Source organism: Girardinichthys multiradiatus, chromosome 14 (genome assembly GCF_021462225.1).
Source record: "Girardinichthys multiradiatus isolate DD_20200921_A chromosome 14, DD_fGirMul_XY1, whole genome shotgun sequence".
Lineage (NCBI taxonomy): Eukaryota > Metazoa > Chordata > Actinopteri > Cyprinodontiformes > Goodeidae > Girardinichthys > Girardinichthys multiradiatus.
Genome location: NC_061807.1, coordinates 35,387,510 through 35,415,421, shown reverse-complemented (window position 1 = coordinate 35,415,421; position 27,912 = coordinate 35,387,510). Strand labels below are relative to the sequence as shown.

Sequence of the window (27,912 nt, the reverse complement as noted above, 5' to 3'; positions counted from 1 at the left end):
CATTTGTCTGGGTTTTTTTTAATGTAACAGATTGCTAAGGAAACTACAGTTTCGATAATTTGGTTTGTAAATTGGACCAAAATGTTTCTAAATGTTTTTTTTATTAATTTCCTTTAATTCGACCTTTCTGCTGATAAAAGTATCTAACAAAATACAGTATGTTGCATATGTATTCATGCTCCTTAAGACTTCTGCACATTTGGTCATATTACAACCATTTGATTTAATTTTTTTTTTTTTTTTTTTTAATGAGGGATAAGTGCTGTAAGCTAACACAAAAGAACAACATTGAAGTAGAAGAAATATAAAAAATGATTTTCAATATTTCTTACAAAAAAATAACTGCAAAGTGTTTCATGCATTTTTATATTTGGCCTTCTCAAGTCAATTCTTTGTAGAACCACATGTAACTATTTTTGGGGGTAGGTTTGTACCAGCTTTGCACATCTAGAAACTAAAAATGTTGCCTGTTCTTTGCATAACAGTTTAAGCTCAGTCGAATTGGATTGAGAGCGTCTGAGCAGACATTTTCAAGGCTTTTTTTTTAAGTCAGATACTTAAGCCACAGATACTCAAATAGGTTTACGTCTGGACTTTGATTAGACCACCTTAAAACATGAATATGCTTTGATCTAAACCAGAGATGCACAATATCAGAAAACATGCTCTGCTGCTTCACAACCTGGGTGAGTTGCCATATTTGATGGAATTATGAATTCAGTGGAAAGTAGACGTCTGTCAGCTTGTGATCATGAGTACAGCTAAAATGTATATGCTGTGGTGTGACCTTAAATTGACCAATTGTGCTTAAAAACACTCTGTGGCTAAATTAGGATTGGTTTAGCTTCCCCTCCATAATAAACCTCTGTGAGACACAAAAACTGAAAAAAAAATCTCTAAAAGTTTTGGGTTTTAGGCAAACGTAGATTTTCTCAAGAGAAAGAATTTTTTACTGGAAAAATACATTTAAAAATATATTAGTTGCCTCGTATGGCTCTCACCACATGAACAGCAGAAAATTATTTGCTTCAGAGTATTTGTAGAATTTAATTTGTTAAAAAAAAAAATTGTTTCCTGCTAATCTTTCCCCAAACAGACGAGATTATTTACAGCTGCAAGTAAGGGTCGGCTGTGTTTTTGTTTTTGACTGGTTTAATATCAATGGGCATAAGGGCAGTCCTGGCCATGGAGACTTTGAACGCCTGGTGGAGAAATGAGCTGAAAACTTCGTGTAAATTCTTCAGACAAGAGAAACGCGGTTAAGTTTATTATAAAAGAAATGAATACATATTAGGGTCTGTCATAGGCAGATGTATTTTTTCTTTCATTTTAACAGCTTGACCTTTCTCCTGGACCGTACTGAACAAGAATAACTTAGATTTATAAGTTGGATTGTATGTGCCTGGATTTAAGATGAGCAGGTTTACTTTGTTGCAGTTTTCATTGGGCGACTTCAGTTGTAAAAAGGAATCATGAACATCATTTGAAATAAGGGCTGGATACAATTATACAAAAAAAATTGTTTTAGGAGTTTGGACGTTGACTCTGAGCTCACACAAAGCACGTAAATGACCCTGCAGTGAATGAAAGCGTTAAAGAGGTGTGATAAACCAGTTATATGCAGGGCAGCAGGTTCACTGCTGTAATACAATGGTTAGTTTGAGGGAAACACTTCAATCAGCCGTTTTACTATCAGCAACAGAACGGTGCATTAAGTTTCTCTGGAGAGGACGGCTGCGACCCTGCTTCTCCAGCCTCGGCGGTCCTCCACGCTGAGCTTCACATTACATCTGTCTGCACACCCATCTCTCTGTATACACTCAGAGAGAAAAAAACGGAACCACATATATAATATATGTCTTTCAGGTTTAAATCTGCACTCCATAACTGATAGAAGAAAAGAAAGAAACTTGGGGCGCATGCTGAGTTTTTCTGTTTGCTTTGTGTATACAATCTTCTGCTGTAGACCTGGGAACATGTCTACCTTTTCTGTTATTCTAACAACACTAACTGTGAAGGATTAAAATGCCTTCCTGGCTGATGAAACTGTTTGTGTACCTTTGTTTCTAGACAGGACTGAAAGCAGCACTGAGGTGTGAAGCATTCGGTCGTTTTTCAGGGTTTTGTGTTTATGGCGAAGAGGTCCTGACAAAAGAAGAGCATCACTCTAAATGTCCGTTCCCTTCAGTGGTTCTGTCCTGAGTGATTAGTCTGACCTCCAGAGGCTGGCAGTTTATCTGTGTGAGTTCAAGATAAAACACATTAATCACTCATAACATTATGACCACTGACAAATGAGTAACACTGCTTAGATAGGTTCCCCTGGGAAAACCTGCATCCTGACTTTCTCATGGATGTGACCACTAACGGTGCTTCACAAAAGTGTTCATTCTACTTGAACTTTTTCTTAGTTTTTATTACATTGCCATGTCAAACTTCAATTAATTTTATTTGATTGACCAAGACAAAGTAATGCCAAGCTGTGAACAGAAAGGGAAATTGGTTTCAAATGAGTTTTTCTTAAATAAAAACTTGAGCGTGTGTGACATGCATTTGCATTCAGCCCCCTTCACTCTGATGATCCCAAATAAAATCCAGTTCAAATAAATGGGAATGCGCAATTCACTGCAGTGTAGTAACAAGTTGTGTAAAGCTATCACACTATTACGATGAATAAATTGGCAAGAGTCTAAACGAGCCTCTAAAATACCTGTCACTGAAATGGTTACCACTCACACAGGTTGGATTTTGCCTGAAGTTGAAGTATTTGAAATCTTAGGGCTTTTATTTTGAAGGTAGTATTTTCCTTTACCTCATCCTCTGAGATTTGGCAGTGAATGCAATGTAAAGTTGGATTTACATTGATTGTAAAACACATTTTCCAATAATAATAAAAAAATAATAAAAATGTCTCAAATACCATTTTTACAAAAACTAAAACCTGGTCTATTGCAGTAGCTTATGAGTCTGATAAGAGATTTAAAGAGGTCTCAAAGGAATCTGCCATTCTACTGTATAAAATATTGCCTACAAGTGGAGAACATTCAAAAAAACTTCTAAAATGCCCTGAAATCACTGTAAAAACAGAACTCAAGATGCTAAAAAAAAAAAAAAAAGTCTCCATAAAACTTAACATGTCATCATAGGACCTACAGCAGGCTCTTGCTTCTGTTGATATGCCTTTAAAATGAGAGTTTAACTTTCATGGTAGGTTTGCAAGGAGGAAAATGTTGCTAAGTAAAACTGGGGACACTTTCCTAGTCTTGACAGATTTAGAAAAGGTCAGGTGTTCCCACTAAGAGAGTGGTTTATGTTTTACAACTGAAAGACTGGGGAACAGACACAGATTACAGGATTTTTCAGACCAACTGGGCTCTTGTGGGAACTCTTGCAAAGGACAACTTTACCAGTAGACAAACATACCAGTAGGTGGCAGTATAAGATACTCTCTGAATTCGGACTGTAAGACATGTATTTTAAAATATGCTAAATTTAACAAGCAATAATTATGATTTGGATTATTTCTACTGTATTCTTTATGCTTCTGGTGAGAGGTTGGAACATGTTTTTACGGTCCTGACCAAAACCCACAAACATGTATTTGTTTGTGGGTTTTGGAATGACTTTTAATGTTGCCTGCAATTTAAAAATGTTCTTATTTCTTTCTTAACAAACCACAATATAACGTTTAAACTGGAGCTTGCAGATAAACATTAAGAATGCATGGTTTGACGGTTTATTATGTGGAGAATATTTCATGTAGAAATTTAAATTTGTTTAACTTCCATTACCTTTATGTTCAATGCATGAATTGTTTCGTTTATTTCAATAAGAGCCTTCATCATTTGCTGTATTTTTGTCTTAAATATTTGAGTATGCTGTTTTTCCTGTTTGTTTTTATCACTATGTGTTTGCAAGTAGATTATATTATTCCCGATGCTGTTGTACATTCATGTTCATAATGTTTTATAGGTACAAATAAAGTTTTTAAGAAAAGTCGGCTCCCAGCTGATGCCGTATCTCACCCTTTCTTTTTATTGGCTGTCTGCAACATTTGTTTGCAGTTGGGTCTGTGATCTGTTTCTACCTAAATGTATCCAGATCCACTTCAGAAAGTTCTAACATGATTGTTCGACTGTCACTCAGGTTGGATTGGGTCGCTTGGTTCCCCTCACACACTCGCAGACTCACAGGGAATATTGTTCTTTGGATAGATGAGTCAAAAACTAAAATATTTGGACCCCAGAACGGAGGACATATTTGTCTTTAACCAAACACACTCTTCCAGGAAGAAAAACAACCAGCTGTGGAGCACGGTGGAGGAAGTGTCATGGTTTGGGGATGATTCGTTGAAGCAGGACCTGGTCAGCTCACCATCATAGAAGCCACCATGAATTCCTCCGAGCATCAGAGGGTGCTTCAGGAAAATGTGAGACCATCAGTGAAAAAGTTAAAGATGAAGCAGAACTGGACCAGTAAACCCACCAGGGACTGACTGAGAAGTAAGTGGAGTTAAATAAAAAAAACCCTGGGCTGAGTCAAAGTGCAGATCTTCACCTTGTTGAGATGCTGTGGGGTGACTTGAAACAGACTGTATGGATAAGAAACTCTTCAAACATCTGAGAGCTAGTTGAAACAAGAAGCTTTTCACAAAAATATTTTTACACAAAAGGGGGTATGACTACATGATAGGGGGATATTTTAAGTTAATTGTTGACATTTACCTGCAATCAAATCAGGGACAAATAAAAAAGGTTTAAACATCAACATGTAAACATAGTAAAGAGCTGAATATTTGTATACATGTATATTGGTTTAATAGGAGTTTTACAGATAACAACAGCAGGTTTCTAGCACTATAGAAACTAACTGGAAAGAGTGTTGGATCAGTTTTAACGTGGCCTCTCATCCTCCCTTTAGATTCACTGACAGCTGGAACAAACATGTCTACAGAAGGAACAGCAGCTCCTTATTTCATGGATGTGGAGCTGCTCCAGGAGCAGAAAGTGACAGAGATCTTGTCAGCCTCACTGCGGCAGCCTCTGGCCTCATCACACCAGGCTTGTTTGTGACAGCCGGTGCTCACCAGGAGGAATGTCGACACCCACCTTCAGATAAGTTGTGACAGCTGTAAATTGAGAAGGGGCGAGAAGAGGAGGGAGCTGCTATTTTTATCTTCCATTCAGCCAGGCCGAGAAGCCCCGTTTGCTGTCTCTCCAGAAGACCATCGTACCTTCTGGATCTCTCCTTTCTGCCTGAGCAGAGAATCTTCTGGAGGCCAGAAAGTAGCATTAAGACCAGGAGACGCACACAACCTGTGGAAAGATATCTAAGCAGAGAAGTACAGATTGTAAGGAGGAGGAAGAAGACATCAGAGAAACCAACAGGTCCAACATGGCTCTGCTATGCTACAACAAAGGCTGCGGGGAGAAGTTTGACAATGACAAGAACAAGGATGGTGAGGTCCTTCTGCCTGGTTCTGCTTCTTTCCTGTGCTCTGGATTGCTGTGTTATAGTTAATTTCATTAACAAGCACAAATCTTTTCTGCTTCTCCTGCTTCTGATGAGCCATCCCAAAAGTTTTCCCCTAGTTTTTGTGACAGCTGAAGTGATAGCCTAGGTTGAACTCAAGCACATGTTACCATGCTTGGATTTGTCTGGCCTTGATGTGCAAATCAAATGGAAATTGCTGGTAACAAAAAGTTTGCAAATTCATAATAAACACACAGAAGTATGTACAGAGCAACCAATTGGACTTGAATTTTGTCAGAAAGAAGAAAAATAAAGAGTCAGCTTGCTGCATGTAGTGTGAGAGGCATGCCGAGCGTGATCAGCCACGTTTTTGTGGAAGGACTGCTGGAGGCTCCTTATATGGGACATCCAGCACCTCTATGCAGCCTCGACTGTCTGTGTGAACAGCTGCTAGGAACTGCTGACTGTCTGGAGAACGATATGCAGACTGACGTTTCCTTTCCCCACCCGCGCAACAGATTCCTGCCTCTTCCATCCAGGAGTCCCTATCTTCCACGATGCCCTGAAGGTGAGCTGATCTTCAGGTCCACACTTTGATCCAAAACGTATACAGGATCACTCCATGTACATGTGTCTGTCTATAGGGTTGGTCCTGCTGTAAGAAGAGGACGACAGACTTCTCAGAGTTTCTCTCCATCAAGGTAATTGCTCAGGGATGAAAAAGTGCATTTCATTGAAGATCCTCGGAGAATTTGGAGTGTGAGCGGGGGAAACTATCTGAAAATATTCAGCCCCTTTGATGAAATTGTAATCGAGTAAAGAGAAAAATGTGAGAAGGCTTTTCTTCCGCAGGGATCAGGGAGCTGGTCTGAGTCGATCAGAAGATACTTTTTCATTCACCTGCCATGCCAAGCTGACTATATTTATGTCACACTCTAAAAACAGCGAGTACTGTCCAAATTAGAAAGAGAAATCTAAAACACAATAACTGCTCAGTCAAGGGCTGCTGTGTGGCGCTCTGGCACTTAGAATTTCAGTACGAAGTTTTGGTGTAGTTAATAATACTGCATATCTCCAAAACAACAATCAGCAATCTCTGACTTTTACTTTTACACTAAACATATCAGAATGTGGTGGTTTTTGGCAAGTTAAGTTAATCTGTCCACATGTGTGGAAATTTGTCATTGGCTTCACATGGTGGTTTAAAGAAAACATAAAAACAAGACACAAAAAAACATTCACACTGAATGACAAAGCACATCAAGATCATACACACAACGTTCACAAAGTCTAGATAATGATCAACAGTTGAGCGACAATATTGCAGCCGGTACGAAAAAGTTCTTATAGATGTTCTTGGTTGCTCTTACTGCTCTAAATCTCTTTCCAGAGGGGACCTTAACAAAGTCCCCGAATAGGGGGTGACCTGGATCGGTCTGTTAAAAAACGCCTTTATCCACTGAATGATGTTGCTGTTAATATTAATATCACAGAGCATTTTAACCAATGTATGCATTTGCACATAATTAAAAGCTGAACTAAAATCAATAAATAATAACCTGGTATAACTCTGAGGCTGCTGCAGATGTTTACTGACTGTATTCATTAAAGTCAGCTTAGTAAATATTATAGGCAAACTGAGGATCCAAACATCCACTCAGAGACAAATGGTTAATTATGACCCTTTCCATGGACTTGCAAAGAATACTGGTCAGTGCTACAGGTCAAATGTCATCCAACCCTGATGCTTTGGGATAGGAGTTATATTTGTCATTTTCCACATTAAAATACAGAGTTACAGTGTTTAAAAATGAATAAACAAAATTTAAATTTAAGAGCAAGATCTTTCAGACGTTGCAAGAGTGGTGATGACTCGGTGCGGCATAAGCACTGAAGGAGGGGGGGCGGTTATCTGTTGGGTGGGCCCAACTGAGGTCTTTAGTGCATGTAGCTTATGCATGTTCAGTCGGTGGGGGGTGAGCACCCTGCATCTGGCTAATGACCCTGAAGTTGGCGTCTGAATCGCAGATTTCTTTTAGAGGACTAAATTAAAGGGCTATTTTACACAGTTTATAAGGAATAAGGAATCCTTGATCATCTCAAGTTGTAAAACATTTTGACTGGTCAAACCTAAAATGTTCTATTCATCACTGAACGTCCCTGTGAAAAAAACACAAGGAATTTGTGAAGCCTTTTTTGTATTTGTGAAAACACACACATAAAAGCATTTTTAATACTTTTTACTTCCATTAAATGGAAATAAGAGTCAAAACTGCTTGCTAAAACTGAATTGTCTGCATTGATGAATCATGGTTTTCTGACTCATTGCTGCAAAAGACACTTTAAGCTGGAGTGTACTGTTTGAATGGGGTTTTTCCTGTTTGCATTGGCCATGAAAGCTTTTGACCCATCAAATATATTTTTTTTAAGATATAGCCTATAAGGTTTTATATCGTCGTTCCCATTGTGTTTTTATAATTAAATCAGAAAGAAAAAAGGGAAATTATTGCACATTGCAGTTACAGTTGTTCAGTATTTTAAAGCTAAATAATAACAGCACAATTATCTCACCCATGCTATAGTTTCAGCATTGCAAATAACCTCTGTGTTGCATCACTTTGTTTGCTGAAGTGTTGTTCACTTTGACAACATTTGTCAATGCTGTGAAAAATAGTTTACCCCTCAGAGTTTCATCATGTTTGGTTGTTGTTCTTGTTTTTTGTCACACCTAAATGTTTCAGATCATCAAACCAATTTTATCTGACAAATTTTATATTTATTGTCAGGCGAAAACTCCATATGTAAATGTAAAAATTATTAATTATTATTATTAATTAATTGTTTCATTTAGCAAGGAAAAAAAACACTATCTAAACAAACCTGGTTTAGGAAATTATGGTAAATTAAATCATAAAATAACTGACTTAATAGTTTGTTCCATTCAATTGAACCAGAGTCACCTAGGCGAGACCCACAGAACCAAAAAATCTCTTAAACAGAACCTGTCTGACAACATGGAATAGGGTAAAAGGTTTAAAAAAAGCAACACAGCATGATCTGATTTAAAGAAGTCATTAACGTCTATCATTCTAAAAGGGGTAAGAAGTCAATTAAAAAGGCTTTGGGACTCCAGTGAACCACAGTGAGAGTCACTATACATGAAATGAAGAAAACATGGAACAGTGGTGAACCTTCACAGGACTAGCTGGCCAACCTTCCAAAATTACTCCAATAACAGAAGGTCCAAAAAGTCACAAACAAACCTAAAACAACCTTTAAAGCTCTGCAGGTCTCGCTTCCCTCAATTAAGATTCTAACCATAACCCTCATGATTAAGGGACACATTGGGCATAAATTGCCTCCAGATGTCCAAGGGGAAAACCACTGCTGACCAAAAAGAAGAGAAAAGCCTTTCTTGCATTTCCCAAAAAAACTCTTAATAATCCTCAAGACTGTTTGAAAAAAAATTCCATGCACAGACCCGAGGTGCAACATTTTGAAAGGTGTAATTCCACATAAATCTGGTTTAAAACTAACACAGCATTTCAAAAACAACATCATACTTACAGTCAGACATGGTGGTGGTAGTATGTTGGTCTGGGACTGATTTGTTTCATAATGACCTGGTCTATTTGCCCATGAATGAACCATGCATTCTGCTCTCTAGCAGGGAATCCTTAAGGAGAATGTATGTCCATCAGTTTGGGACCTAAGGCCAGGTTTGATTGCTTTCCTGAAGGACATCTATGTTTCTTTTATTTCTTTTTTTCATGATCTGTAACATTGTAGTGTGACAAAAAAGCAACAGAAGAAATTTGAAAGAGCGCAATATTTTTTTACAGCCCTGCGTGAATTTTCTCAAACCCGATCCACACTATATCCCAGGGAGATCGGGAGGTCCTGGTCTGAGCTTAACGCCAGTGCTTTCACCTGCAGGGCTGCACCCGCGGACGCCACAGCAATGTGAAGCCCCAGGAGCCACTGAGGCCCGAGGTGTCCTCAGATAAGGGGGAGATCAAACACACCAACGACCATGAGATCATCTACCAGGGCCCCAAATCTGCTGAGGCACTGCAGAAAGAGCGACCCAGGTGAGGGGCTGGGGGTCACTATCAGCTTACTTCCACCCTCCACTACTCTGTTTCACTCATCTGGAGGGATTCTGAGGCGTTCTGACAGTTTGTTAGTGTGATCCAAGCAGCTTTCATTCAGAGAGGTCAGGGTAAGGTTGGCCACAGCATACACCTTGCAATAAATAATGCAGCATAGAGCAGCATGGGTGGGTCTGTAAGCCTATACTGATGCATATTTCTCTGGTAACACAATTGTTTTTCTATATGTGTGTATATATCTGCACAGCTCAGATCAGCCCATGACCAAGTTGCCCCACAAAGCGTCAGCGTCACTCATTCAGGAGCTGGAGAAACTGGGACTCAGCAAGAGTGCAGAGAGCGAGAAGAAAGGTGAGTTCTCCTGAAGGCATCTATGCTGCTTCAAACACTGTGGACCATCAGTCCTTATAGCAGCTGAAGCACACACGTTCCCAAGAGAACTGGGACCAAAAAATCCTCATTACTGCCTTTAAACCCTAGCTGTCAAATTAGTGCTGAAGATAAAAGCAACAAGCAACATCATTAATTCAAATCTGTGCTTAGTGTTTTAGAGAACATCTTAAATGTCAAGGGAAAGTATAAAAATTCCCTATTTACCTCCTAATACTCTGAAACATTCAGAATGTTTCTAAACATACTCTATAGATATATTTTCCTCAAGCTATAAGTTTCCAGTCTGCACTAATTAACCTACTGAAAGAATGTAGGAAGACAAACAGCTGAGAATCAGAGATAAAGTTTGTTTCTCAGGTATCTATTTGTATTTCACTTACTTTATTTGTTAGGTTTGCACATGAAATAAAGGAATATACAGACTTTTTCACACAACTACAAGCCTAAACAAATCCAACATAATGTAATGAATAACTGTGAAGTCTAATATGTTAATAAATGGTTTTCCCTGTTTTACTGTACCTGTCCCTGTTAAATAAAAGCTTCCCTACAGCATGATGCTGCCACCACCATGTTTCAGTGAGGATTCTTTGTGCAGTGTTAATGTTTAGCATGTAGGGCTAAAAGGTTCATTTTTGGTCCCGTCTGACCAGATCACCTTCTGTCACATGGCTTATGACAAACTGCAAATAGCACTTCTTCTGGTTTTCTTTGTGCCTCTCATCCATGAACAGCAGATTTGTGTACTGCATAACTAAATTTGTCCTGGTTATAGATTTTTCCACCTGAGCTGTGGTGCTCCTCCAAAGTTACAATGGGCCCCTTGACTGCTTCTCGTTGGACCTTCCACAATGGCTCTATATAACTTGGAAAAACCTACAAATGTTTTTAAATATAATAACTAATGCAGTTTACAGTTATTTATTAAATGTCCACATCAGAGTGAAAGGTACCAGTAATATCTTTTTAGATTTATTTATTTTTTTGTCACTGTTTGTGGAAAGGTATGTTAAAAAAGGCAAATACATTCATCTTTAGAGTTTTCTTTCTTTTAAAACCCCAAAAAACGGAAATAAAACTGTGATTATTTAAAAATGAAAACACTTTTCCTGTAGGATATTTTTATCAAAAATTCTAAGTTCTTTTTTTTCAAACGTGATGTAACATTAAGCTGGAGTAATGGCAAAAATGGCCCTGCTTGTTCATTTATACTGAAATTAAACCACACACACGTGGGGTCTATTCACTAACTAGGGGATTTCTGGAGGCAATTCTTTGCTTAAGATTTTATCTGCGGGAGTCAGAGTGAAGAGGCTGAATAGAAATGCATGCCATACGTTTCTTATTTATTTGTAATAGCTTCTGAAACATGTCTAGTTTTTCTTCCACTTTACCATCATGCACTACTTTGTGTTGGCGCTATGAACACGTTGACATACATTTACATGCATTTAATGCCTAATTCAACAGTTTATTTAGTCTAGTTCAGCCTTTTCCTTCAAGCTTCCCAAGAATTTAACTTTTTTTAATCTGCGCCTTTATTCTGAAAAATATCAACATTTATTTTTCAATACAATGTAATTGAAAATCGCGTAAAACGGTCCTTTAAATGTCTTTGTTTTGTCTTGCAGAGAACATGAACATAATGCATGGGACGTGCTGCAAGAACACAGGCTGCAAAACAGTGAGTGTCTCCTCCTGGTGTGTTTCAGTGTGTGTATGTTTAGGTAATGTCCCTGGTGTTCCTGCTGAGACCCAAAATAGTCACAGATCGGACATCAGCAAAGAGCTGAGAAATTCATTATTTGCAGCGCTGGCTGATCTCTGCACATGGGAGGAAACTGCAAGAACTGCAGAATGCAGTAATTTCATGTTAAGGAAGCCTATTGGCATTTGATCTTGTCTGTCTACAACCGTCTTTTATAATTTGAACTTTATCTCTTTCAATTGGTCATATTATCATTACTGTCAAACCTTATCCAAAGCCCTTTGAAGGTATTCTTAAGAGTTGAAGTTTTCACATGCTGTCATGTTACAACCACAAACATCAATTGATTGGACTGGGATTTAATGGGACCAAGATGAAGTGGTGCATTATGATAAATTGGAAATAATGGAAACAAGGTTTTGAAAGCTTTTTACAAATACACATCAGAAATCTATGGTTTGCAAGTCTATTTAGCCCCCTTTACTCAGTTACCTGTTAATAACATCCTCTGCATCTCATTGCAACTAGAAGTGACCTAATTACTAACTAGAGTCCATCTGTGTGTAATTCAATCTCAGTATGAATGAAGTTGTTTCGTAAAGCCCTCAGAGGTTTGTTAGAGAACAAAAAGCAACGCTATTATTTGTGGCAGAAAACCTCCCCTGTACATCACCCAAAACATGCCATCCCCACTGTGAAACACAGTGGGAGCAGCATTATGCTGTGGGGATGCATTTCTTCAACAGGGAAGCTGCTCAGAGTTAATAGGAAGATGGAGCTAAATACAAGGCAATCCCGTAGGAGGATGCAGAAAGGCTTGAGACATAGAACCAGAGCTACTGTACATTAGAGTGCTTGAACCAAAGCATATCCATGTGTTAGAATGGCCCAGTCAAAGTCCACATGTAAAATCAATTGCAAATCTGATGCAAGACAAACCCTGTTGTTCCCAGGTGCTCTCCGTCTAATCTGACTGAGTTTGAGATGTGCGAAGCTGGTAGATAAATCATCCAAAAGACTTCCGGAGAGAGGTTTTATAAAGTTTTGTACTATTATTTGTAAAATATCCAGTTAAAATCATGTATCACTTGTGCCTCCCCTTTACAGTTACGTGCCACTATGTGTTGATCTAAATTGCTCTAAATACAGTGAAGGTTTTGGTTCTAATGTGAAAAAAATGTAAAAAAGTTCAAGACACCTGAATTTGAACTGTTCAAGTCATTAAATAGTGGAAGGAACATCAGCTCATACACATTGATGATTTTATCTACAAATATTTCCCTTAGCTAATCACCGGAACACTTAACCATCAAACGTCATTATTTTAGCCCCTCAAACAGGTCTTTTAGGCCCTCAAAAAGGTCTGTTAAAAATGAGACCCATTAAAATGTTGCCAAAAAACATTCAGATCCTTATAAATACAGCCAGGCAGGAGAATTCAAACACTGCTGTGATTCTACTTGGTTTCAGAACCTGTAAGGTTTAAGAGCTCCATCTGGTGGACGTATCTAGGAACTGCATACATTTTCTTATTGAACTGCCGGTTCCAGAGCTGGAACCACTACCCCTGGAAACTGCACAGGGCTGGATATATAAAATTTGCAGGCCCTGAAAGGCACCAGAGGAGTAGTTGATCTCAAATGTTCGTCTGGATTAGACGTTTGTAGACCTCAAGATTCAGATACTCTGCATCCAGAACAAAACGTTCTTGACTGATGATCTTATTCTGCGACTCAGGATTCATCGATCAGAGCATCTTTGCACTGTGATCATTAGGTTCTTGTCTGTATACTCAGGTCTATCAAGGCCCCGATACTGACATGGAGGTCTGCACACACCATACCGGAGCACCCGTCTTCCATGAGGGGTAGGGTCAAGAAATTCACTGCTGCATGTTTCCTCTTGTTTGCCCAGGGTCTAATCCATTATTCCAGTACCATAATATTTCTATGGCTCTGCTCCCAAACAGCAATTAGATGGATTCTATGAAGCAAATCACAAGTGATGGCCGCTAAAATGTTGAAATACATAAAGTAACTAGCAGAAATAAGCTTCAATAGAAAGTGAATTATATTGTTAAGGCGTCAAGAATTCTGAACATACTGCTGCTTTTCTTTCTTCTCTGGATCGCTTAACTGTGATCATCTCTTTAATTAGGTACAAATACTGGAGCTGCTGCTGCATAAAGACAACAGACTTCAATGCTTTCCTGGACCAGAAGGGCTGCGCCACGGGGAAACACCGCTGGGTTGCAAAGCAGGTATGTGGACCACCTGGAGAAAGCACTGCAACAGGGATGAGCAGAAGTTTTGAGGACTGCTTTAAACTTTGCAAGAAAAAAGCAGATAGAATGTGATATCGATGACCTACATCTGGCTGTATCGTTGGTGTGCACTATGTATTTCTTGGTGGCATAAACAGGGTGGAGTATTATCCAGATGTTCATTCTGCATCTCAGAAGCTCTATTTCTCGCTGAATTATTATTATTATTATTTTTTCCATACATGTATGTTTTCAGGACAAGAAGAAGGTGGGATGTCGACACGACTGGCACCAAACTGGAAACACTGTTGTGGTAACAATTTACGCCAAGAACGCCAACCCTGATTTCTGCAGCATAGAAGCTAATCAAACAGTGGTGAGTAGCATATTGCACTAAATCCATGACAAATGGCTCATATGCACAGTTAAGCCCCAAAATTATTTGTACCGCTGGAAGATTTTAATTAAAAATGATTTTAATTCAACCAAAAGGTTTGTTTCTGACAAGACAGATTTATGATGCATTTTACATTTTATGGAAACAATCTTGAAAATGATTTATACACTTCTTAATAATCTTTATTGGCATTGCAGCATTCAGCCTCTTATAATTGCTGAGCAGCTTTTTTGCTCATTTATTATTTGATAATGATCTCCCAACATTTGATGTTTTGAAGGCCCCCTTGCCATCACCCTAATCTTTAGCTGCCTCCACAGATCCTCTGTCAGATTCAAGTGGGGATTCTAACTGGGATGCTCCAAAATCCTAATAATACTTTAAACCTAAATCTTCCAGGGCTAAAAAAGTTTGGGATTAACTGTATACAATAATAATATAAACCCAACATAATATAAAAGTTCTATCTGAATGTCTCAGGCTTTGGGGCTTTTTTTTTTTTTATTCTGTAGTTGTTCACAGAACTAGTTTGTGTTTTTTTGATGCTACAGCTAGCTAAAAATACTCAGCGCTAGCTCATAAAGGAAGAGACTTTAAGACAGACGTTAAGGGGTGATGAAACCTTTACAGAATTTAAGTAACTTATTAATCAACCTTTTGTGTCCTTCTTGTAATGTTAGTAAAATGAGGATTAGCAAGACCGATACCACCAGAGAAGTCTGGTCCTAAAGAGTAAAGAGAGCATTTTTACCAATTATACTTTTTTTTAAGTAATTTTGCCCTAAAAGTTACAGGTTACATCGGTTAATCTTTTTAAGTTGTAAAACATAAAAATAATCAGCAGTTATAACAAATAATATAAATAGATACCAGCTACAACTTTAAAAAGCCTACAGAAGCACCTGTTTTATCAATGAATTTCATACAGGCAAGTAGCATATTTTCCACATAAGTCAGTCTGTTGTGAAGCAAGAGATGAACCTAAAAGCAAAGCTCTCGTTTTATGGGTTTGCCTGCATCCCATCCCTCGCCTATTGTCATGAGATATGCATCATGTTTGAAAAAAACGACATTCCGGATATAAGCGGCCGAACTGACCTTCTTCAAGAGGGTGGCTGGACTCAGCCTTAGAGCTGGGGTGAGGAGCTCTGTCATCCAGGGCAGCTCAAGGTAAAGCCACTGCTTCTCTGCATTGAAGGGAGTCAGTTGAGGGGGTTCGGGCATCTGATCAGGATGCTTCCAAGTTGCCTCCCTTTGGAGGGTTTCCAGGCACAATTCACTGGGAGGAGACCATGGGGAAGACCCAGAAGTCGTTGGGTCCATCAGCAGGGTTCGAGACAGCTCAGAGAATTGCATCAGCTAAGGCCCAAATTCAGTAGTGACACAACAGTCTGATTTCAGACCTTATTAAGGAGTCTTCTTGAGTTTTATCATGGCGGTTTGGTGGTGGCTGAGCTCAGGACCAAAGGTGGTCCACATGGAGTTTACTTCTCCTTTTACTCTCCTCCAAAAGTCTCCCATAGATTTCAATCCATCATTTAGAACTCCACATTATGCATCAAGTCGTGTTTAAATATCAGAGAAACAGAGACATTAATAGAACTTTTAATAAAGTTAACCCTTTAATCAGCAAAAGGGGATCAGGTTCATTCTCAGTTCTCTTTAAGTAGTGATTTTCATGTTTCTTTCTCTTATGTTTTCCTTTTGTTTCTTTTTCTACCTAAATAATCAAAATAAGTCAGTGTTATCATTAATAGGTAATTTCTAAATCTAAGACAGACCAGCTTCCAGCTATTCTTTCAGTTTTCAATTAAAGAGTTCATGTCAAGATTGTCACAATATATACATTTTATAAAATACAAATTTAATTGCCATTAGAGCTCAATGAATAAGACAAGGAATTCACTCTTTGGCTTTCTACTTTTCCATGGTTTCACTTCTATTTTCTCTCATGCAGCTCTTATGTCAAATCCAGTTTGAGAACAATAAAATTTTCAAGAGAGAATTCCACCTTTGGGGGGTAAGTATCACGAGCAAACAAATAACTCTGATTTACAATAACATTAAATCCAATTATGAGAAGTGATGTTCTAGTTATTGGTGCAAATCTTCAAGGAGAGAAACTCAGCACAGCTTTGTATTCTGGTGATTTCAATTCAATTCAATTCAGTTTATTTATTTTGTGTCAATTCACAACACATGTCGTCTCAAGGCACTACACAACAGTCAGGTTCATACATTCCAATTAATCCTAACCATTTAACAGTGCAGTCAGATTCAGTTATTTATTAAAATTGGATAAAAAGTTTTTCTATCTAAGGAAACCCAGCAGATTGCATCCAGTCAGTGACTTGTAGCATTCACTCTTCCTGGATGAGCATGTAGAGACAGTGGACAGTCACTGGCGTTGACTTTGCAGCAATCCCTCATACTGAGCATGCATGTAGTGACAGTGGAGAGGAAAAACTCCCTTTTAACAGGAAGAAACCTCCAGCAGAACCAGGCTCAGTGTGAGCGGCCATCTACCACGACCGACTGGAGGTTTGAGAGAACAGAGCAGAGACACAAAAAGAACACAAAAGCACTGATCCAGGAGTACTTTCTATGGGAAGGAAAAGTAAATGTTAATGGATGTAGCTCCTTTAGTGGTTTCACCTAGAAAGAAAGAACAGATAAACTCTGAGCCAGTTTTCAAGATTAGAGTCTGAAAGAGAGCACATATAATTAGTTACAGTAAAAGCTCAGTCAATCACCATGTCTAGGAGAGAGAAAGGGTTAAACACTGAAAGACAGGGAAATGTGGATCATTGGTAGAGGGTGAGCATTAAGTTGTTGCCAGCAGAAGCTCGGACGATTCCCCTCTCCAGAAAGGCGTCACAGGTAGACACAGAGCCAGGCCAGCTGTAGCTTCTAGGAAGAGAATAGAAAGAACAAGGTTAAAAGCTGAAATAACAGCAAATAATGCAAAATTGGAGAGTAGTGTGAAAAGGATTATTAGTTTTAGTTCAAGTTATCTAGCTGAAGAGATACAGATATCTCAACTAAATATGAAAGTCTGAATATTATTTAATAATTTTTCACCCCTATCCAACCTCTAGGTGATCAATGTCAAACAGAGCTCAGTCAACATGGTCCCATCCAAAGTGGAGATCACACTCCGCAAGTCCGACCAGGTGGCCTGGGGCAAACTGGAGGACCCAAACTACAAGCCAGAGCCGGAGCCTGTAGACGACGACTTCAATGAAATCCAAGAGTCCCACCAGCCTGACTGGGACATTGCCGATGATGACATCAGCGACTCGGACGAGGAGTGGGCCTACGACACGCCGCAGAATAAGAATGGTCAGAATGTCAGTGAAGAGCAGAGGAAGAGAAGGGAAGAACTAGAGATGCAGAACTTAAAAAGGATGGAGGTGGAGAAAGAGATGAAAAGATTGATAGAGAAGCAGAGGAAAATAGACGAGGAGAAGAGGAAGCTAGAGGAGCAAAGAAGGGAGGAGGAACAGGAAGGATATGAAGACATGCCGGATCTGGAGGACCAAAAAGCTGATGTGGAGTGATGTAAAAAAACAAACAAAAAAAACACAATTTTCTTTTTTTTAGCAACCAAAGCTAAATATTCTGAATGTAACAAAGTTAAAGGATACGTCTCTTTTTTCTGTAATAACCTTATATTAGGCTGGAGGTATTTTTGAAGAATATTAATAACTTAACTCTTTTCTTTTGGTGGTAAAAAATGAGCCTGCGGAAATCTTTTTGTTTTATGATGCAACCTAAGCATAAGAAATAAACTTTTCTCTGTGTAAAGTTATTCAACATGCCTTCAGTTTTGCGGCTAAATACTGCTGTTAAATTTGAGTGCCTAAATATACACCCCCCCCATAGTTGACTGCAGGCTGACTGTTCGAGCAGACAGCTGAAGAAAGACAAGAATGGCAGAAAGATCGCATGTTCTGCACAATAAGCAATATGCTTATCGTGTATAGCCTATATTTTTGCTTATGTCAATATATCAAAATCAAATAAAACTCATATCACTTTATAACTGTAATAAGAAAAAAAAAAAAACATTAGCAACAGTGGGAATGGTTGATTTAAAACAGAAAATCAAAAAGAGTCAGTAGGTAATATGAAATATTTTGGTTGTATGTTTAATGTAAATACTCTGAAAGTGTGATATTTGTATACACACTGTGAGAATTTCATACTGACCCATACCTGGGGTAAATATAACCCAATTAAAAGTGCAGACAGTTCAGGTTTTGTCACACATTTTAAGATAGATATGGATTTCATTAAATTAGCTTGTAGAGCATTAAAAGTGACAAAATGTAGACTTTATGTAATATTTTAAGTCAGATTATGAGCAGCTATAAATTCCAAATGAGCCCAGAATGTGAAATAATCAAATGGATGTAAATAAGCTGAAAGCATTATGACTCAGCCTCCTTTATTTATAAAACACTTAAGAACTTCAGCTTATGAGTCACCTTTATACAGGTCCTTCTCAAAATATTAGCATATTGTGATAAAGTTCATTATTTTCCATAATGTAATGATGAAAATTTAACATTCATATATTTTAGATTCATTGCACACTAACTGAAATATTTCAGGTCTTTTATTGTCTTAATACGGATGATTTTGGCATACAGCTCATGAAAACCCAAAATTACTATCTCACAAAATTAGCATATTTCATCCAACCAATAAAAGAAAAGTGTTTTTAATACAAAAAACGTCAACCTTCAAATAATCATGTACAGTTATGCACTCAATACTTGGTCGGGAATCCTTTTGCAGAAATGACTGCTTCAATGCGGTGTGGCATGGAGGCAATCAGCCTGTGGCACTGCTGAGGTCTTATGGAGGCCCAGGATGCTTCGATAGCGGCCTTTAGCTCATCCAGAGTGTTGGGTCTTGAGTCTCTCAACATTCTCTTCCCAATATCCCACAGATTCTCTATGGGGTTCAGGTCAGGAGAGTTGGCAGGCCAATTGAGCACAGTGATACCATGGTCAGTAAACCATTTACCAGTGGTTTTGGCACTGTGAGCAGGTGCCAGGTTGTGCTGAAAAATGAAATCTTCATCTCCATAAAGCTTGTCAGCAGATGGAAGCATGAAGTGCTCCAAAATCTCCTGATAGCTAGCTGCATTGACCCTGCCCTTGATAAAACACAGTGGACCAACACCAGCAGCTGACACGGCACCCCAGACCATCACTGACTGTGGGTACTTGACACTGGACTTCTGGTATTTTGGCATTTCCTTCTCCCCAGTCTTCCTCCAGACTCTGGCACCTTGATTTCCGAATGACATGCAGAATTTGCTTTCATCCGAAAAAAGTACTTTGGACCACTGAGCAACAGTCCAGTGCTGCTTCTCTGTAGCCCAGGTCTGGGGAATGCGGCACCTGTAGCCCATTTCCTGCACACACCTGTGCACGGTGGCTCTGGATGTTTCTACTCCAGACTCAGTCCACTGCTTCCGCAGGTCCCCCAAGGTCTGGAATCGGCTCTTCTCCACAATCTTCCTCAGGGTCCGGTCACCTCTTCTCGTTGTGCAGCGTTTTCTGCCACACGTTTTCCTTCCCACAGACTTCCCACTGAGGTGCCTTGATACAGCACTCTGGGAACAGCCTATTCGTACAGAAATGTCTTTCTGTGTCTTACCCTCTTGCTTGAGGGTGTCAATAGTGGCCTTCTGGACAGCAGTCAGGTCGGCAGTCTTACCCATGATTGGGGATTTGAGTGATGAACCAGGCTGTGAGTTTTAAAGGCCTCAGGAATCTTTTGCAGGTGTTTAGAGTTAACTCGTTGATTCAGATGATTAGGTTCATAGCTCGTTTAGAGACCCTTTTAATGATATGCTAATTTTGTGAGATAGGAATTTTGGGTTTTCATGAGCTGTATGCCAAAATCATCCGTATTAAGATAATAAAAGACTTGAAATATTTCAGTTAGTGTGCAATGAATCTAAAATATATGAATGTTAAATTTTCATCATGACATTATGGAAAATAATGAACTTTATCACAATATGCTAATTTTTTGAGAAGGACCTGTATATCACAGAACACGGTGGTTATGTGTTTGACACACATTGGTTCCTGGAAAACTGCATTATTCAGAGAAACCATGGTTACTTTGGAGGAGCTGCAGAGATGCACAGCTCAGGTGTGACAATCTTTTGACAGAAAAGCTATTGGTTGGCACTCCACAAATCTGGGCTTCATGTATGAGATGTAAAAACAGCCTTAAAAAGGTCTGAAGAGGACAAAGGAAACATGTGGAAGAAGATGCTCTGGTCAGATGAGACCAACATAGAATTTTAAAGGCTACAGCAAAACATGATGTGTGGTGGAAAACCAGCACCGCACATCACCCAGAAAACCCCATTAAAGCCTGCAAAGGACTTAAGCCAGTGGCAGAGGTTCACCTTCCAGCAGGACGGCAACCCTAAACATTTAGCCAGAACTGCAATTAAATGGTTTGGATCAAAGCATGCTCATATTTTAGAATGACCCAGACGTATATATGATTGATACTCTAAGGCAATGCTTGAATGTTCAGAGATATTCTCCATCCAATTTGACAGGAATATAATAAATACATTAAATAAAGTAGCTTCTAAAATCTAACTTTTTAACAGCTACATGAGCTAGCAGAAGTACATTCATGTTATATGAAGCTAGTGTCACTTTAAATTGGAAGATGAATGAATACCGAATGAAGCAGCAGGGATACACAAAATTCATCATCATGACAAAAAGACACAACCTTCACACTTCAATAATTCATTTAATCTCCAGAGGGTTGCACTGACTTTGCCTTGTTATACACTGCACATAAGAACATGGAAAAACACCTCGCAATGTACAAGGTCGTGCAACATCGAGTCTGGCTTCGCGCGCTGTGCACAGTCTCTGTTCAATGTCGGCTGTCCAATCCTGTTGCACAAACATTGCAAAACATATCGAATCTTTAAATTCCTCCGCTGGCATTTTTGGCGCAACTCCAGCTCCGGGTAAGCGCTTGGAAGAGTTTCGGTCCAAAACTATTTTGCATTTCAAAAAAACTAATTACACAAAATATAGAAAAAAAAAAAAAAGGACAAATATTCTTTCAAGAAAGAAATCTAAAAGACAGTCAATTAAATGATCGTTAAAAAATGGCTTACATATCTCAACATCTTTGTCATCTTTAGTACAGCATATTATAATCGAACAGAAAGTGACAGAAAAAGCACTCAAAGATTGGCTCGACACCGGCTGAACACCGCGGGTGTGTAAACGAGTCATTTGTAATCCATAAATAACACTGGACAGTTTCAATATGTTGACTTAAGATTTTCAGAATAATTACAGTTTTACACATCTTTTACACTGCGATAGGTTCAAGGACATCATCACATGTATGTTGAAAACCACCAATGTAATAAACCTTTGTTTTTACATCTGTATTTATATACGTTTTATGATTGGTTAGATATTACATTTTACCAGCACATTTTTATCCATATACAATATCATAAATAAAATATCTTTTCATCAAATCAATTTACAAAAATGCACGTAAACACTCAAAATCCCAACACACACACGCACATATGCAAATGTTCTTTTTTTCCTATTAAGTTTGCTTCATTGTAAAGTGCAAGGCAAGATACAGTAAACTTTGAAATGTACGACACGCAACAACTTTCGCATCTGAAGCGCGTCTAAAGCTTGCACACACACACACACACACACACGCACACACTTCTCTAAATCTTAAACCCAACGTACAGACTTGGCACAACAACCACTAAAGCCTCTAAGGTTTTGAGCGTGTAGCTGGCACACTATGGATACAGTAGCACAATCCTACGACAGCTGAACATCTATAGCGCCTCACAGTGACTACATCCCATCAGGGGTTTATCCTGATAAATCTGAAGATATAACCAAAATCATAGTCGCATTCTTTTTCCATTAGTAGGAAATGTTATTAGCATAATAGCTAATAGCAATGAATGTGATTTTTTAAAACACAAAAAATCAGTCTAAACTTAACTACAAAATATTGTGTGGTGCCTTGCTAATTTTTCAGCTAGTTTATAATTGAATGCTGTTATTTGGGTTTTTATATTAGAGAATTATATTTAGCCTTTAAATTTCTCAGTACATCATGACAGCTAAAATGTTTATGTTTACTTTGTTTACTCCTTTAAACAAGTATATATGCATTTTGTTTTGGTAAGTTGTTTGTTTAACTTCACAATAATTTTACCCCTCTGTTTGTGGACATTTTCATCACGTTTAACTGCAACCAAAGTTTGCAAAATAATAACTTTTTGCCCTGGTTTTCATTCACATTTCAACAAAACATTAAAAACAAAAATAAAAAAAAAACATTTGAGTGCATTTCTGTTTATTTTACAAGATGTTAGGCATGGTCCGGTTGCCGGAACCAAGGTTTACTAAGGTTTTAAAAGTCATGGTTTTAAAACCACAGAAGTTCTCCATCATATCGGTTTCAAGTCCATTTTAATGAAATAACTGGAGATATTTGTGACTATGGAGTCTGGTCTAAGACCTAATACATGCCGCCTAGTCTGTTCTACTTTATGCTCAACATCAAAGCCTATATAACATGACCTTTGTCATCTGTACTTGCGCACTAGGGCCCGCTAGCACTCTGAGAAAATCAGCGTCAAATAATATGAGCACATCTGTGTTGGCAACATCCAATCAACTCGCATACAGGAACACTGTCATGTATGTTAAGGCCTTGACGTAGAGCTGCCTCACCTCCGCATGTTGCTGTTCACTGCCAGTGTTTTATTTTTCTTTCGCTTCCAAGAAGTATTTCCTGTTGCAAAAACATGTACAGCCATGGAGGGGAAACTATAGCATACCACCCATCAATCATGTCAAGGGTATGTCGTTTGAAAACTACAACAGGTAAGCTATTGGTGGCGTGTCTGTTAAGCAGCCAGATGCAGGTTAAAGACCCTAGCAAATAGCCCGACTATTCAAATAACATTAACTTCTTATGCTCGTGATTAGAGGAATAGAAGAACAATATAATTTTTAGTCCAACAAGGACTTAAAAACTTCCAAGTAAATTTAGGAAATCTTTATATTTTAGTTAAAGTCAACATTTCAAAATCAAATGAGAAAACGTCATTGACATTAATATTATAAGTGTAATAATCAATATGGTATATTAATTTAGTAGCAATAGCTTTCTGTTTTTAAAAAAGCAATTAGATCATGTTATATACTATTGTTTTAAATTATAATGTCAATACTTTGATACTGTGAAACTGTGGTGTTTTTACTCAAGAGTCTATGGCTCTAGATTTAGTCATCTTAGCCAAATAGTAACCATGCTCTGGTCAATACAAGCACAAATAATGCTTAAAAATGTAATATTCTGCTTGGACTAACATGGTGTTCAATACATGATATTTTTCACACAATTTCTGTAGGCGATGTAGAACCAGTATGGTGTTCACCAATGTTGCTGGACCCAACAAAGAAGCTAAAATCCACTACTTTGAGGCAATTTCCATTGTGAGGCAAAGAAAGGCTTGGCATGCATGCAGGGATACAGAACAGCATCTATATGTATGATTGCCCAGGAGCTTCTCAAAGGGGGAAGCAGCAAAGCCAGGACAGCTTCACAGATTACCAAAATAGATATATATCTGTAATAATAATAATATTTTTAAACCACAGACAAGGCAAACTCAAATAGATATTAGTCCTTATTCCTATATTTCATATACAATCGTAGTATGAGAAAGTAAGAGCAACACATTAAGAAGCTGCATTGTTTAATCAAAGTGTCCTTGATGCTTCCTCCTTCTGTAAACACCTTCACCAGATAATGGCAAAGATGATAGTCTTACTGAGTCATTTCATCTGGTACTATTCCTCAACACGGTTCTGAATTCAAGTGTAAAACACACACAGCAGGGTGAGATTTCACTCCCACATAAGTCACATGATGAAACTGAATGATGTACTTTTAAATCCCGCAGTCGGACCGCTTCACATGGCTGCGCTCTCGATCAAATGACTCACGGTAAAGGTTATTTTTGCAGTGTAACTGCAAAAGCCTAGGACCACACAAGTCCACTGAAGAACCACTTTAGAACAACAACAATAGAACCGCTGTGAAATCAAAATGAAAAGCATCGCAATTCACAGGTTATTAAAAGTTCACACAAGTACATTCCTCAGTATATTTTTTGCAACATTAAAGATATTTTCCAGTTCAGTAGACAATAAAGCTGAGACATCTCAGTTTGTTCATTTTGTTGCCGTTGGAGTTCTCATGGCAGTAGCAACAACAAATAAATATGCAGTCCAAAGGCTATTCAGAAGTTCAACATATTAAGAGAAAGAAAAAAAATTCAGATTGTAACAACTTACAATAAAAACTAAGGTTTATACCCGACATGCAAGGTGAGCACCATGTAAATGCATGTCCTTGTTTTTCCACAACCAGCATGGTTTTCCTCTTTGACTTTCTACTGGCTGCACTCACAGAAATAAAAGCAGAATAGTAGCATTAAAGCAATGCCACGCAAAGACAACCCTTTTTTAAAAAACACAACTGAAAACAAAACATACTGGTCTGCAAAAAAAATACAAATGACAAAGAAGTAAAACAGAGCAAAATGCTTAAACGTAGGAAAGGTTTGTGACACCTCTGGGAAGCCACAGGGCATCATGATTAGAGAGGAGGATGGGACGAGGTCATGCCCTCTCCTGTCATAAAGGGTAACAGAGCAGTTTCAGTTGCCTGAGGAATCTGCCTCAGTTGCCCCACCTTTAATATCCCATGTTCCTACAGGAAGCACAGAAAACAATGGCAATTAGAGCACATCTCTTCATAAACAAAAAAAGCCATTTTTTCCTAAAAGGGAAATGAGGAAAACGTATTATGTATCCTGATACATTTCCCTTTTAGGAAAAAAGGGCTTTCCAAATTAGAAATTGTTGTTAAATAACATTTATAGAGCATTGTACAAACTAAAGTTAACAGAAGTAAAACATAAATAAAAAAAGAAAAACAAGAGAACCATCAAACATCCTATAAATATTGGGAAACAATCTTATTCATTTTAAAAGAACAAATAGAACAGAGTAAAAATAGGGCAGTCATTCCATAAATCATGATAAAACACAAAGGATTGAATGAAGTTGACGGATCTACTTTAGTAGAGAGAAGATGTCAGTCTCTAACGGGGTATTTTACTGTCTGAGCATTGGGTTTTGAAGCAAAAAGCCAAAGAAAAACCTAAATATCATCTATAAAGTAATCAAAATACGATGTTGTAAGAGTATTTTCTGATGTGATTGTCGTTTCAATCCATTAAAATGTTAGTTATTCAGAAAGTCTGCTGTATGCAGGCTTCCTATCTGTATATTTTATCGTATGTGCATGTTATAGATCAGAACCTCATTGAAAAAGCAGTGGAAGGGTGTATACTACACTGGATGGATGAATTTCTGCTACCTTTAGAGAGGGTTACAAGGAATAAATCTGTTAAACAACTTTCTATACTGTATTTTCTTCCATACTTATCCTGACATGGAAAATAGACTAAATTTCAGATTTTTTCAGGCTGCAAAGAAACATGGCATGAAAAAGATCACAGTGATCACGTGAGCTTTTACCTGAGAGCGAACTGTTGGACTTCTGTTTGTGGAGCTTCTCTTTCTCCTTCTTTGTTTTGGGTATAATCTTCAGCTTCATACTGCTGCTGCTTTTACTGTTGCTCCTCACCGAGTCCTAAAATAAAGAGACCAGTCAAAACACTTCAAGAGATATTCTGACAGGCTGCTAGTTAGGAGTGAGCAGCAGAGGTGACCCAGTGGCAGCTTGTTAACTCTGTGATAATACATACCTCCTCGGAGCACTGCATGAGCGGACAGATCCAATGGATGTCATCCAGCTTGTGGAGCTCAGCACTGAGATTGTTCAGAGTCAAACGGAGTTCTTCTTCCTCTGGAAAATCCGACTGAAAGAAGAGAAACTTGATCATTTTCTCCATCTAAGAACGTTTAAAGTTTATTTCCATTTCCTCCCGTCTGTCTATAATGTTTTTTGTTGTTTGTTTTGTTTTTTTCTTTGCACCTCCCGTCTACATTTAAAAAAGAGTTTTGGGTGATTTTTAACTTGTGGACTGGATATCTAGCAATTTTTAAAAGACAACAACATGGAGGCCCATTTTTCCACTCTCACTTTCTGTTCTAAAAAAACACAGCAAAAGTGAAGTCAGTTTTATATTTTCTTGCCAAATTTGCCTGTTTTTTCTCACCTGTTTCCATTATCTTCAAGAAAAGGAAAAGGTGTGTTAAAGAAAACAGGCTAGAGAGAACCTTTAACCTATCACTTCTTTAGCCACACTCAGGATCTCCTTCTTTTTTTTATTTTGTAGTAGTTATTGCTGATATTATCGCCAGTAGACGGGGGAGTAAAAGTTTAACAGCATTTTGGTTGAAATCCTACAGACCAGATTTTTTCAAAAACAGAAGAAAGAAATATTTGGTAGGTATGACCAGTGTCAGCTAAACGTATTGGGTAGTAGTCTTATAGAGCATACTGTGTTTTAATAATTTAATGAATGTTTGACCCAAAGTAAAGTAGAAATGTTGTAAATATAAGAAGTCACTGGCATAATCTTCTGAAAGAGATGAACTGTTACAGCATTCATAAACGTATGCTTATTTATCCTGCTGACTGCGCTTCCTGACAGGGAACCTAAATCTGATTTGTCTCATAACAAGGAAGATCTGGGAAGATGAGACAAAACTTGTAGGTTATTGTAGAAGTGAAAAAAAAAACCTTTAAATCAGAAAAAGAAAAGTCTTCATTCCTGGAAAATCCTAAAACAGACACTCTTTAGTTATCCGGCCTGGTAAGAAGAGCTACTTTTATATATGTTCTTCTTACACTTCCACACTGGGTAGATGAAACTACAAATAACACACAATGAACAAAGAAGAGAGACAGCAGACATTGAGATGTGAGATCCCAAAGCTTTGAATGGCTTTCAGACAAACAGGGATGTAGCTGCAGACTCGTACCAATAGTTTTCCATTGAGCAGCATCCTGGTCTCGGCCTGGAGGACTTTACTGCTATTGACAATTTCCACTGCCGTGCTGCGACTCAGACACTAGAACACACAAAATAACTTCTAAAGAAGCTGCTCAACATGTCAAAAAAAAGAAAATAGATCATTGTTTCCAAAGGTTACATTTTATTATTTTTTTGTTTTTTAATCGTGGCGTTCATGCAGCCAGACACAACCTCTTCAGGTTCACAGGCCTCAACATGAACAGCCTGCAGTTTGACCTGAGAACCAAGCATATGGCTAAAAATCTGTCCCCTTTCTCTGTTTCAGCCATCAAACTGGCCATCTGGCTCTCTGTCTGTCCTGCTAGACTCAGGGTTTCACCTCGTTGCTCGACACTTTGGCCTCGGTGAGAACCAGGGCTGTGGCGTTCACAGCATGAGCCAGCTCCTGCTCCACCAGCTTGTGGGTCTTAGCTGCCTCTTGGATCC

General features: G+C 38.3%; 2 protein-coding genes across 4 annotated transcripts in view; one reads left to right on the top strand and one right to left on the bottom strand.

The window, feature by feature from the left end:
* The first annotated feature begins 5,179 nt into the window (after window positions 1-5,179).
* zgc:92429 (uncharacterized protein LOC445063 homolog) lies at window positions 5,180-18,156 on the top strand. The gene is made up of 11 exons (XM_047385234.1): window positions 5,180-5,458; window positions 5,991-6,040; window positions 6,117-6,173; window positions 9,409-9,563; window positions 9,832-9,935; window positions 11,609-11,661; window positions 13,482-13,552; window positions 13,843-13,945; window positions 14,205-14,324; window positions 16,303-16,365; window positions 17,444-18,156. Exons 1-11 carry the CDS (start codon window positions 5,395-5,397, stop codon window positions 17,903-17,905), a joined length of 1,302 nt encoding a protein of 433 aa, XP_047241190.1. The 5' UTR covers window positions 5,180-5,394; the 3' UTR covers window positions 17,906-18,156.
* A 2,970-nt stretch (window positions 18,157-21,126) lies between these two features.
* The window catches only part of si:dkey-172j4.3 (diacylglycerol kinase delta), a 97,246-nt gene continuing 90,460 nt past the window's right edge, over window positions 21,127-27,912 (bottom strand). For all 3 annotated transcript variants that reach the window (XM_047385427.1, XM_047385428.1, XM_047385429.1), the window contains 5 exons: window positions 27,806-27,911; window positions 27,434-27,523; window positions 26,251-26,364; window positions 26,021-26,135; window positions 21,127-25,187 (listed from right to left, as the gene is read on the bottom strand). In XM_047385427.1, coding sequence (XP_047241383.1) covers window positions 25,135-25,187; window positions 26,021-26,135; window positions 26,251-26,364; window positions 27,434-27,523; window positions 27,806-27,911 — 478 coding nt within the window. In that variant the 3' untranslated portion in view covers window positions 21,127-25,134. The remainder of the gene's footprint in view (window positions 25,188-26,020; window positions 26,136-26,250; window positions 26,365-27,433; window positions 27,524-27,805; window position 27,912) is intronic.

What these genes read in the sequence shown, in the direction of transcription:
- zgc:92429 (XM_047385234.1), top strand. Translation starts at nt 5,395, where the DNA reads ATGGCTCTGCTATGCTACAACAAAGGCTGCGGGGAGAAGTTTGACAAT. An exon ending in ACCGCTGGGTTGCAAAGCAG is followed by an intron (nt 13,946 to 14,204) that starts GTATGTGGACCA and finishes GTATGTTTTCAG; the next exon opens with GACAAGAAGAAGGTGGGATG. An exon ending in GAGAATTCCACCTTTGGGGG is followed by an intron (nt 16,366 to 17,443) that starts GTAAGTATCACG and finishes TCCAACCTCTAG; the next exon opens with GTGATCAATGTCAAACAGAG.